We start from the raw sequence: 12,500 nt of genomic DNA, 5'->3' as shown, positions 1-12,500 counted from the left end.
TTAGAATAAATCACCTTTATTGGCCTTGTCGATGACGGCTGTTAAAGACGATGAACTCCGCACCGTGTGCCAGCTGGTCCGGGGCTCTCGTTATGTGCCTTTTAAAACACGGACTTTAAAGGGACAGTTCACCTGAAAACAAAACCCATGCCCGGCCTAGAGACCGTTAACCTGGCACGGCGAGCCGGCCGGCCCATCGGGAGATGAGGTGAGAATCCATCTGGTCAGGCTTCAAGCTACACGCTGTGCCCCAAACCACAGGGTCGGCTACGGCGGGCAAAGATACTCTGCTGCCAAGTGTTCTCTTTTTAATTAAAGTGCCGGTCCCGTTCCGGACGGGTTCAAAGGACGACTTCCCAGATGGTTTCTGTGTAAGAGACCGTCAGGCGGGTCAGGTTACTGGATTGTGGGAATAACATGACTGGGTCCTAATGAAACATCCTGCTGGTCATAAAGAACTGTTGAAGCCAACAGACCACCAGACCACCAGACCACCAGGCCACCAGACCACCAGACCAGACCACCAGGCCACCAGACCACCAGGCCACCAGACCACCAGACCAGACACCAGACCAGACCACCACAGACCACCAGACCACCAGGCCACCAGACCACCAGACCACCAGACCACCAGACCACCAGACCACCAGGCCACCAGACCACCAGACCACCAGACCACCAGACCACCAGACCACCAGGCCACCAGACCACCAGACCACCAGACCACCAGACCACCAGGCCACCAGACCACCAGACCACCAGACCACCAGACCACCAGACCACCAGGCCACCAGACCACCAGACCACCAGACCACCAGACCACCCAGGCCACCAGACCACCAGACCACCAGACCACCAGACCACCAGGCCACCAGACCACCAGGCCACCAGACCACCAGACCACCAGGCCACCAGACCACCAGACCACCAGACCACCAGGCCACCAGACCACCAGACCACCAGACCACCAGACCACCAGACCACCAGGCCACCAGACCACCAGACCACCAGACCACCAGACCACCAGGCCACCAGACCACCAGACCACCAGGCCACCAGACCACCAGACCAGACCACCAGACCACCAGACCACCAGGCCACCAGACCACCAGGCCACCAGACCACCAGACACCAGACCAACAAGCCACCAGTCAAGTCAAGTCAAGTCAAGAGTTTTACTTGTCACGGCATACAAGTATACAATGAAATACGGGTGGTCTTGCCCGCAACGATGTGCAATACAGTGGTAACAACATATAATAGAATCCAATAAAACAACATTGTGCAATAAACAGGTAACATAGTGGGGCATCTCGGGTATTTGTACATAAGTTATTTACAGAGCATGGAGGACATGCTAGGTCCTTTGGTAGTGCAATACACTGTTACTGTTGCTATACTATTTTTAAAGTGACCTTTCCTTTGTGGCCATACGTGTGGGCGTGTGCAGCGTGAGTGTGTGCTTGTTCATGTTAAAGTGGCTGCTAGTGTGTGAGCGTGTACAGCGGCGTGTCGTGTGTGTGCTCATGTGTGCTTGTGTGTGGAGAGTCAGTGTTCTGTGGCACTCAGTGTTCAGTGGTTCAAGGCTCTGGTGGCCTGGGGGAAGAAGAGCTGAGCCGAAGCCTCTCTGTCCTAGTAGCTGGGGTTCGCAGGCGTCTGCCTGACCTCAGCAGCATGAACAGGCTGTTGTTGGGGGGTGGTGGGGGTCTTTCATTATTCTGCAGGCTCTGAGTTGCACCTCGGCTGAGCGCACCACTCTCTGTCGGGCCTTCTTGTCCTGTGCCGTGCTGTTTCCATACAGGCAGTGATGTTTCCAGTCCAGGCCCACCAGGCCACCAGGTCAACAGGCCACCAGGCCACCAAGCCACCAAGCCAACAGGCCAACAAGCACCAGGCCAAGAGAGACAGAGTGAGAGACACAGAGATGGAAACACAGAGAGAGAGAGAGAGAGAGAGAGAGAGAGAGAGAGAGAGAGAGAGAGAGAGAGAGAGAGAGAGAGAGAGAGAGAGAGAGAGAGAGAGAGAGAGAGAGAGAGAGAGAGAGAGAGAGAGAGAGAGAGAGAGAGAGAGAGAGAGAGAGAGAGAGAGAGAGAGAGAGAGAGAGAGAGAGAGAGAGAGAGAGAGAGAGAGAGAGGTCTGTGTTGCATTCAGAAACACCCTATCAATCCCGCAGTCTGAGCTTTTCTAGGCTAACGTAACGTGTAATCAAGGCCTAAACTGACAATTTGCACTTGGAGGTAAGACTGCTGAAGTGTCTATGACATGTTCTACTAAATATCCTTTAACTCTTAAAATACATTATATTACACGTAATAATATTGTATAGTTTGTTTATACTTCAGAAGTACGATATTTAGACTATAGGTCCCCAAAATGACGAAGTGAATGAGGAGTTAATTCCTGACACCGGGGAGGAACGGTGGTGTTGACAGCGGATGACAGGGACAGCAGTGGTCACTAGCTCACTAGTAGATGACTTTACATAGAGGCAAGACTGTATCGAATCGATCCACCATTCATCTCTGTTTATTATAACATAAGGACGTTTGGCTTGTGGATATCATGGAAAATAGGAGCTAGCATGGAGGGGGGTAGTTCTGGGACGCTTGGGACTAACCGTTGAGCCTTCTAGAGGTGTCGTGGGCCTAACTTACTAACTAACAAAAGGGAACCACTCCCGCCTACCTCCGGTCAATGGTCTCTATAACTACACACCCTCAAGACCCCTACGCTCTGCATCTTCTGGCCGCCTCAGACCCGCTCCTATCCGAGCTCCGGGAGGGTCATCAAGGAGAACCTGCCTATTCTCAGTCCTTGCCCCACAATGGTGGAACGAACTACCCACCCCAGTTAGGAGGACAGCCGAAACCCGTCCAATCTTTCGCCGTCGACTAAAGACGCACTTCTTCAACCATTATCAAAAATAAATAAATAAATAAAAAATAAAAGTCTAACCCTAACTAACCTTATACTGTCATGCACTTGTCCTAATAAACTAATAAACTAACCTACACTGTAGCACTCAACACTTTGATGAACATTATTGTTACTCGGCTGATAGAGTCGTGCCCTTCCTGATGACTTGTCGTGCAAAACTTGTAAGTCACTTTGGATAAAAGCATCAGCTAAATGACTAAATGTAAATGTAAACGTAACTTGACGAAACACCAGTGAAGGGAGGTGCCCACGTGATGACCCTGGTGATACGCTGCCTCTCACTGCCCATCTATCCACACGTTGAGTTCTGGCGGCCATTAGAGGCCATGTGCTACGGTACTATGTAGCATTGGCATTGTCAAGTCCTGGAGCTCTCAACAAAGGGTCTGTGTTGAAGTTGGCAAATGCTGTTTGGGGGCCATTATGGGCCACGTAATACAGTTTTAGTGTGTAATTCCATAGTAAGTATTTATAGGCATGCTAGACTTTATTTTGGCGATGGGAGTGGGCTTCTTCATTGAGCGCTTAACCCTATCATTAGGGCACAAGTATCTTGTGTTTTATTCTAACTTCATAAGGACTCTCTTGTACTTGTATTGTATCATGTATCATTGTGTTTTTATTGTGCCTCGCATATCGGAACAGATGGTAAAATGATCATTGCGAAACGAGCCGTTATGTTCATGGGGACATGATCCCAAAGGACCCTCTGCAGGACCCCTGGGGGCCCCCGGACCCCACGTTGAGAAACACTGCTCCAGAAGACGCCTCCTTCGGCACAGATTTGTTCTCTGCTCATCTTGTGGCTTCCATGGAGCTTCAGAGGGTGTTTTCGCCGGCGGTTAGTTTGTTTGTCAAAGCTTTCACTCAAACCGACGTGCTTATTAAAACATTAGGACATATAATCAAAGCAATTACGTCGTCTTTGCGGAGGCTCGCACACTTGGAAACACATTTGTTTGTTAGCGAATCAATTTTGCAACTTGCTTTGAATTCAATTTGAGTTCAGTGGGTCTTGAGGGCTAATTATCACGCTTGAGATAAACATACTGTGTGCATACGGTCTATAAAAAAACATAACACAAAACCATTGGTAAAAGTAAAAGGTAAAATATATGAAATATAAAACGTTGAATTATTCTGTTGACAATCGACATGCTGTTCACAACTGTAATAGGAAATAAAACGCAGGCACGCGAATTAGCTGTGTGTGTGTGTGCGTGCGTTTTCTGTGATGGACCAGGCTATAATTTCCTTCAAGGTAAAAAAAAAAGAAAAAAAAAAAAGAGCCTGTCCTACAATAATACAGAAATTGGAGAGATATACGCTCCCTTTAATCTCCAAATATCTACAAACATGAAGGCCTTTGCCTCCTGGCTGTGCAGCACAAACCAGCCATTGTAGGGATGAAGGAATGTGTCCAAAAAGTTAAGTCATGTTCCCCCTGGAAACGCTTTGATTGACAGAAACATTTACCAACCAGAGAACCCCATCTGAGAACGTGTTTGAATTGGGCATTCTTATATATTTAATATATAAGATATGACCTTGCTGGGTGACCTTGAGCGCCCACTCTGAGAACCACTAGTGTAAAGGTCAAGCAGGTATGTTGATTGAGTTAATTTAAGGATGTTCCCTTGAATAAGGGACAGAGTAGTGTTACAGTTAATTTGATAAAAAAGTATTTGCATTGCTTTGCCATTAAAGAGAGACCAAAGAGACGCCGTAAACCGGAGTTAATTGAGGCTTTAACTCTGAACTAGAGGTCTTTCACAGAATGTTTACAAACCCTATTTGTCGGCCATGTTGGAAGAGACAACGGTTGCTATGTGCAGAACAATTGTTGCAATATGTAGTTTAAAAAAAGAAAAAAAAATCTGTTCTCACTTTTTTCTGTATTTTTTCTCCCATCCCAATTTAGTCGTTATGCCAATTCCCTTCCTGGTCGTTGCGCGCATTGCCCCACCATCGGCCTAGGGTGGGTGTAGAACTACCACACGCCTCCTCCGATACATGTGGAGTCAGCCAGCCGCTTATTTTCACCTGACAGCGAGGAGGAGGAGTAGGAGTCGCTGTTTACAACGACCAGGACACATAATACCCCGCCGGCTTCCCACCCGCTAACGCTGCCAATTGTGTTGGTATAGGGACGACTGACCAAGCCGGAGGCACCGCTGACAGCTGGATTCGATCCCAGAGTCTCTGCGGTGGTAGGCGAGTGCATTCTCCACTGCGCTACCCAGCTGCTCCGATGGTTGCAATATGTTGATCACAGTAGACAGGGTTCCCACAGACATTGCAAAATGAAATTCGAGGACTTTCACATACTTTTCCAAGCACTATTTTTCATTTTAAAAGGACATTTAAAATGATCCAATTTACCTTTAAATGCGTTTATTTTTTTTTGCTTGAAAAAAAATCTGATCCAATATTTATGGCTTAAAACCAATTTCCGACAATTAGTTACACTTTAGATTAAAAAAAAAAAGAAGCAATTTCTTGATTCAGAACAATTGTATTGTGTCAATTGTATCATGGATGAACAAAACTTTCAATGCAAATGGTTGATTTTTTAAGCACCTTGTTAAAAAATGGGCTGTTTCTTTTTGTAAAAATCAAGCGCTTTAAGCACTTCAAGGACCTTGTGCGAACCCTGAGTAGAACAGTAAAATCATGCTTTTCCAGTGTTTTACCTGCTCTACCACGGCACAGAAATGAATGAGTAGCATTCCATCCAAGGCCTCGACTACAAACAGGCACAGACACAGCGGAGCAGCGAGGCCACGCCCCTTAGGCGAGGCCACACCCCTTAGGCGAGGCCACACCTCTTTGGCTACAGCCTCCGCCCTCCTCACCTATAGCAGTATTCTCATTGGTCAACATGTACAACACACAAAACATCATGCAGCGATCTCATTGGACGCTCGATCGTCTAACCCTGCGGCCGCAATGTAAACGTTTGGCTTCGAACTCTCGCTTGGGGAGGAAGTAACTGTCTTAACGCTATCTCTATGATTATCACTCTACATTATAAACATGGCAAGTAACCAGAGCTGGAGGCCTCTCTACACAGAGAGAGAGAGAGAGGGGGAGAGAGAGAGGGAGAGAGAGAGAGAGACAGAGAGAGAGAGAGAGAGAGAGAGAGAGAGAGAGAAGAGAGAGGAGAGAGAGAGACAGAGAGAGAGAGAGAGAGAGAGAGAGAGAGAGAGAGAGAGAGACAGAGACAGAGAGAGAGAGGTCTGTGTTGCGTTCAGAAACACCCTATCAATCCCGCAGTCTGAGCTTTCTAGGCTAACGTGTAATCAAGGCCTAAACTGACAATTGCACTTGGAGGTAAGACTGCTGAAGTGTCTATGACATGTTCTACTAAATATCCCTTTAACTCTTAAAATACATTATATTACACGTAATAATATTGTATAGTTTGTTTATACTTCAGAAGTACGATATTTAGACTATAGGTCCCCAAAATGACGAAGTGAATGAGGAGTTAATTCCTGACACCGGGGAGGAACGGTGGTGTTGACAGCGGATGACAGGGACAGCAGTGGTCACTAGCTCACTAGTAGATGACTTTACATAGAGGCAAGACTGCTGAAACTTGACAAGTTCTACTAAAGTGAAATATCCCTTTAACCAGCTAAGCACCTTACTCAACGGCACGGTGGCACAGCGGTCAGCACTGCTGCCTCACAGCAACAAGGTCCTGGGTTCACAGTGGTCAGCACTGCTGCCTCACAGCTAGAAGGTCCTGGGTTCACAGTGGTCAGCACTGCTGCCTCACAGCAAGAAGGTCCTGGGTTCACAGTGGTCAGCACTGCTGCCTCACGGCTAGAAGGTCCTGGGTTCACAGTGGTTAGCACTGCTGCCTCACAGCTAGAAGGGCCTGGGTTCACAGTGGTCAGCACTGCTGCCTCACGGCTAGAAGGTCCTGGGTTCACAGTGGTTAGCACTGCTGCCTCACAGCTAGAAGGGCCTGGGTTCACAGTGGTCAGCACTGCTGCCTCACGGCTAGAAGGTCCTGGGTTCACAGTGGTCAGCACTGCTGCCTCACAGCTAGAAGGTCCTGGGTTCACAGTGGTTAGCACTGCTGCCTCACAGCTAGAAGGTCCTGGGTTCACAGTGGTCAGCACTGCTGCCTCACAGATAGAAGGTCCTGGGTTCACAGTGGTTAGCACTGCTGCCTCACAGCTAGAATGTCCTGGGTTCACAGTGGTTAGCACTGCTGCCTCACAGCTAGAAGGTCCTGGGTTCACAGTGGTCAGCACTGCTGCCTCACAGCTAGAAGGTCCTGGGTTCACAGTGGTTAGCACTGCTGCCTCACAGCTAGAAGGTCCTGGGTTCACAGTGGTTAGCACTGCTGCCTCACAGCAAGAAGGTCCTGGGTTCACAGTGGTTAGCACTGCTGCCTCACAGCTAGAAGGTCCTGGGTTCACAGTGGTTAGCACTGCTGCCTCACAGCATGACAGTCCTGGGTTCACAGTGGTTAGCACTGCTGCCTCACAGCTAGAAGGTCCTGGGTTCACAGTGGTTAGCACTGCTGCCTCACAGCTAGAAGGTCCTGGGTTCACAGTGGTTAGCACTGCTGCCTCACAGCTAAAAGGTCCTGGGTTCACAGTGGTTAGCACTACTGCCTCACAGCATGAAGGTCCTGGGTTCACAGTGGTCAGCACTGCTGCCTCACAGCAAGAAGGTCCTGGGTTCACAGTGGTCAGCACTGCTGCCTCACAGCAAGAAGGTCCTGGGTTCACAGTGGTCAGCACTGCTGCCTCACAGCAAGAAGGTCCTGGGTTCACAGTGGTCAGCACTGCTGCCTCACAGCAAGAAGGTCCTGGGTTCACAGTGGTCAGCACTGCTGCCTCACAGCTAGAAGGTCCTGGGTTCACAGTGGTTAGCACTGCTGCCTCACAGCAACAAGGTCCTGGGTTCACAGTGGTTAGCACTGCTGCCTCACAGCAAGAAGGTCCTGGGTTCACAGTGGTCAGCACTGCTGCCTCACAGCTAGAAGGTCCTGGGTTCACAGTGGTCAGCACTGCTGCCTCACAGCAAGAAGGTCCTGGGTTCACAGTGGTTAGCACTGCTGCCTCACAGCAAGAAGGTCCTGGGTTCAGTGGTCAGCACTGCTGCCTCACAGCTAGAAGGTCCTGGGTTCACAGTGATCAGCACTGCTGCCTCACAGCTAGAAGGTCCTGGGTTCACAGTGGTTAGCACTGCTGCCTCACAGCAACAAGGTCCTGGGTTCACAGTGGTTAGCACTGCTGCCTCACAGCAAGAAGGTCCTGGGTTCAGTGGTCAGCACTGCTGCCTCACAGCTAGAAGGTCCTGGGTTCACAGTGGTCAGCACTGCTGCCTCACAGCAACAAGGTCCTGGGTTCACAGTGGTCAGCACTGCTGCCTCACAGCTAGAATGTCCTGGGTTCACAGTGGTTAGCACTGCTGCCTCACAGCTAGAAGGTCCTGGGTTCACAGTGGTCAGCACTGCTGCCTCACAGCTAGAAGGTCCTGGGTTCACAGTGGTTAGCACTGCTGCCTCACAGCTAGAAGGTCCTGGGTTCACAGTGGTTAGCACTGCTGCCTCACAGCAAGAAGGTCCTGGGTTCACAGTGGTTAGCACTGCTGCCTCACAGCAACAAGGTCCTGGGTTCACAGTGGTTAGCACTGCTGCCTCACAGCTAGAATGTCCTGGGTTCACAGTGGTTAGCACTACTGCCTCACAGCATGACAGTCCTGGGTTCACAGTGGGTTAGCACTGCTGCCTCACAGCTAGAAGGTCCTGGGTTCACAGCGGTTAGCACTGCTGCCTCACAGCTAGAAGGTCCTGGGTTCACAGTGGTTAGCACTGCTGCCTCACAGCATGACAGTCCTGGGTTCACAGTGGTTAGCACTGCTGCCTCACAGCAAGAAGGTCCTGGGTTCACAGTGGTCAGCACTGCTGCCTCACAGCTAGAAGGTCCTGGGTTCACAGTGGTTAGCACTGCTGCCTCACAGCAAGAAGGTCCTGGGTTCACAGTGGTCAGCACTGCTGCCTCACAGCAAGAAGGTCCTGGGTTCACAGTGGTCAGCACTGCTGCCTCACAGCAAGAAGGTCCTGGGTTCACAGTGGTCAGCACTGCTGCCTCACAGCAAGAAGGTCCTGGGTTCACAGTGGTCAGCACTGCTGCCTCACAGCTAGAAGGTCCTGGGTTCACAGTGGTTAGCACTGCTGCCTCACAGCAACAAGGTCCTGGGTTCACAGTGGTTAGCACTGCTGCCTCACAGCAAGAAGGTCCTGGGTTCACAGTGGTCAGCACTGCTGCCTCACAGCTAGAAGGTCCTGGGTTCACAGTGGTCAGCACTGCTGCCTCACAGCAAGAAGGTCCTGGGTTCACAGTGGTTAGCACTGCTGCCTCACAGCAAGAAGGTCCTGGGTTCAGTGGTCAGCACTGCTGCCTCACAGCTAGAAGGTCCTGGGTTCACAGTGATCAGCACTGCTGCCTCACAGCTAGAAGGTCCTGGGTTCACAGTGGTTAGCACTGCTGCCTCACAGCAACAAGGTCCTGGGTTCACAGTGGTCAGCACTGCTGCCTCACAGCTAGAAGGTCCTGGGTTCACAGTGGTTAGCACTGCTGCCTCACAGCTAGAATGTCCTGGGTTCACAGTGGTTAGCACTGCTGCCTCACAGCTAGAAGGTCCTGGGTTCACAGTGGTCAGCACTGCTGCCTCACAGCTAGAAGGTCCTGGGTTCACAGTGGTTAGCACTGCTGCCTCACAGCTAGAAGGTCCTGGGTTCACAGTGGTTAGCACTGCTGCCTCACAGCAAGAAGGTCCTGGGTTCACAGTGGTTAGCACTGCTGCCTCACAGCAACAAGGTCCTGGGTTCACAGTGGTTAGCACTGCTGCCTCACAGCTAGAATGTCCTGGGTTCACAGTGGTTAGCACTACTGCCTCACAGCATGACAGTCCTGGGTTCACAGTGGTTAGCACTGCTGCCTCACAGCTAGAAGGTCCTGGGTTCACAGCGGTTAGCACTGCTGCCTCACAGCTAGAAGGTCCTGGGTTCACAGTGGTTAGCACTGCTGCCTCACAGCATGACAGTCCTGGGTTCACAGTGGTTAGCACTGCTGCCTCACAGCTAGAAGGTCCTGGGTTCACAGTGGTTAGCACTGCTGCCTCACAGCTAGAAGGTCCTGGGTTCACAGTGGTTAGCACTGCTGCCTCACAGCTAAAAGGTCCTGGGTTCACAGTGGTTAGCACTACTGCCTCACAGCATGAAGGTCCTGGGTTCACAGTGGTCAGCACTGCTGCCTCACAGCAAGAAGGTCCTGGGTTCACAGTGGTCAGCACTGCTGCCTCACAGCAAGAAGGTCCTGGGTTCACAGTGGTCAGCACTGCTGCCTCACAGCAATAGGTCCTGGGTTCACAGTGGTCAGCACTGCTGCCTCACAGCAAGAAGGTCCTGGGTTCACAGTGGTCAGCACTGCTGCCTCACAGCTAGAAGGTCCTGGGTTCACAGTGGTTAGCACTGCTGCCTCACAGCAACAAGGTCCTGGGTTCACAGTGGTTAGCACTGCTGCCTCACAGCAAGAAGGTCCTGGGTTCACAGTGGTCAGCACTGCTGCCTCACAGCTAGAAGGTCCTGGGTTCACAGTGGTCAGCACTGCTGCCTCACAGCAAGAAGGTCCTGGGTTCACAGTGGTTAGCACTGCTGCCTCACAGCAAGAAGGTCCTGGGTTCAGTGGTCAGCACTGCCTGCCTCACAGCTAGAAGGTCCTGGGTTCACAGTGGTCAGCACTGCTGCCTCACAGCTAGAAGGTCCTGGGTTCACAGTGGTTAGCACCAGGCATGCGTTGTTCATGGGACGGGGTAGCACGGTGTGGGCCTCACTCGCTATTTGCATATCAATAGCTCCGGTCGTCAGGTGTGTTAAATACGTTCTCAGACACATTCACACCTAACCTTGTTGTGAAGACGTGTTACATTCCATTCGTAGAGGCAATTAGGCACTGTCTTTAGTCTGTGCCCAAGCGAGGGGACATTAAATGCGCATTCGCGGGAGCGCGCGCACGCGCCGGGAGCGCGCGTGCACGTGGTGCGTGTCACCCCAGATGATTTCAATAACGCACCACTGGTTAGCACTGCTGCCTCACAGCAAGAAGGTCCTGGGTTCACAGTGGTCAGCACTGCTGCCTCACAGCTAGAAGGTCCTGGGTTCACAGTGGTTAGCACTGCTGCCTCACAGCAAGAAGGTCCTGGGTTCACAGTGGTTAGCACTGCTGCCTCACAGCTAGAAGGTCCTGGGTTCACAGTGGTCAGCACTGCTGCCTCACAGCTAGAAGGTCCTGGGTTCACAGTGGTCAGCACTGCTGCCTCACAGCAACAAGGTCCTGGGTTCAAACCCCAGCAAGGGGCCTTTCTGTGTGGAGTTTGCATGTTCTCTCCCCGTGTTCACGTGGGTTTCCTCCAGGTTCTCTGGTTTCCTCCCACACCATGAAGACATGCAGGCAGGGGCTACAGATGAAGACTAGCTCATTAACTAACTCTGGCACATTTACATTGATGTGGAAACTGAAGATGTCGATTAATAAAAATCAAATCAAATCAGACTGTAAAGCACTTCAAACCCCCCCCCCGCCCAGATTCTCCCGCGAGTTGGGGGATCGAAACTGGCCCCTGTAAATGTATAGTAAATCACCAAGTATGGTCTTGTCAATATTCCAATGTACAGTTTTGCTTGTATAGTTGTACAGTGTCCCCCACCCACCCCACCTACCCGACCTCCTACCTACCCAACCTCCTCCAATGTACAGTTTCTACGTCAAATGTATATGCTCTTTTTTCTAGACTATTTTTGTATCACAAACAGTACTGTATTTGCAAATCTGGTATGTCATAAATGTATAGATGTAGCAGTACTGTCTATCTGTATGTCATGTATGTCATATATGTTATGATGAATTGAAAATGGGGGACCCTGATGTAAACAAGACGAAAGTCTTTCTCTGGTCTGCATCCCCTTAACAATTGTGTGTATTGAGCTGTACTGTACTGTACCCATTCTGCAATCTGTTAATAAAGTTTTCAATCAATCAATCAATCAATCGAACCAGCGACACAGATCCCAGGGTTCCAGACTGTGTAGAGCGCAGGGCCTCCTCCTCACCTGTCCGGGTGCTCCCTCACCACCTGGTACACGTGCAGCAGCAGGGTGTCGTTGCGCGAGGCGCGGCTCACGCACTCCTTGTAGAGACGGAACTCGGCGGCGGTGACCGCCTCGCCCGCGGGGATCTGGGACAGGTTGAACTTGAACTCCTTGTGGTGTCGCCGCTGCGGGGACAGCTCTCGGTCCGACTCCACTGTGGGGACACAACACAACGGCCAGGGGCGTTATTTTAGTCCTTTTTGAACAAGTTAAATTTTCAACATTCAAGAGTTGTATTCATCACACCAGGGCATACAGTGAAATGCGGTTGGCCATGCCCGCTTCGATGGTGCAATAAAACAATAGTAATAGTAGTAATAATAATAATAAGATAACTAGAATAGACATGTTAATAAGCGCAGGTGATTGATTGATTGAAAATTGT

General features: G+C 50.6%; 1 protein-coding gene across 1 annotated transcript in view; it reads right to left on the bottom strand.

The window, feature by feature from the left end:
* The window catches only part of bmp6 (bone morphogenetic protein 6), a gene marked incomplete at its 5' end in the record, with an annotated part of 95,984 nt that overhangs the window by 81,950 nt on the left and 1,534 nt on the right, over positions 1-12,500 (bottom strand). The window contains one exon of the mRNA XM_084326770.1: positions 12,077-12,269. Within this exon, the coding sequence (XP_084182896.1) occupies positions 12,077-12,269 (193 nt within the window). The remainder of the gene's footprint in view (positions 1-12,076; positions 12,270-12,500) is intronic.

Source organism: Notolepis coatsorum (genome assembly GCF_963971535.1).
Source record: "Notolepis coatsorum genome assembly, chromosome: 12".
Taxonomy (NCBI): domain Eukaryota; kingdom Metazoa; phylum Chordata; class Actinopteri; order Aulopiformes; family Paralepididae; genus Notolepis; species Notolepis coatsorum.
Note: the sequence above shows the minus strand (reverse complement) of the source record. Positions and strands in the feature narration are given on the sequence as shown.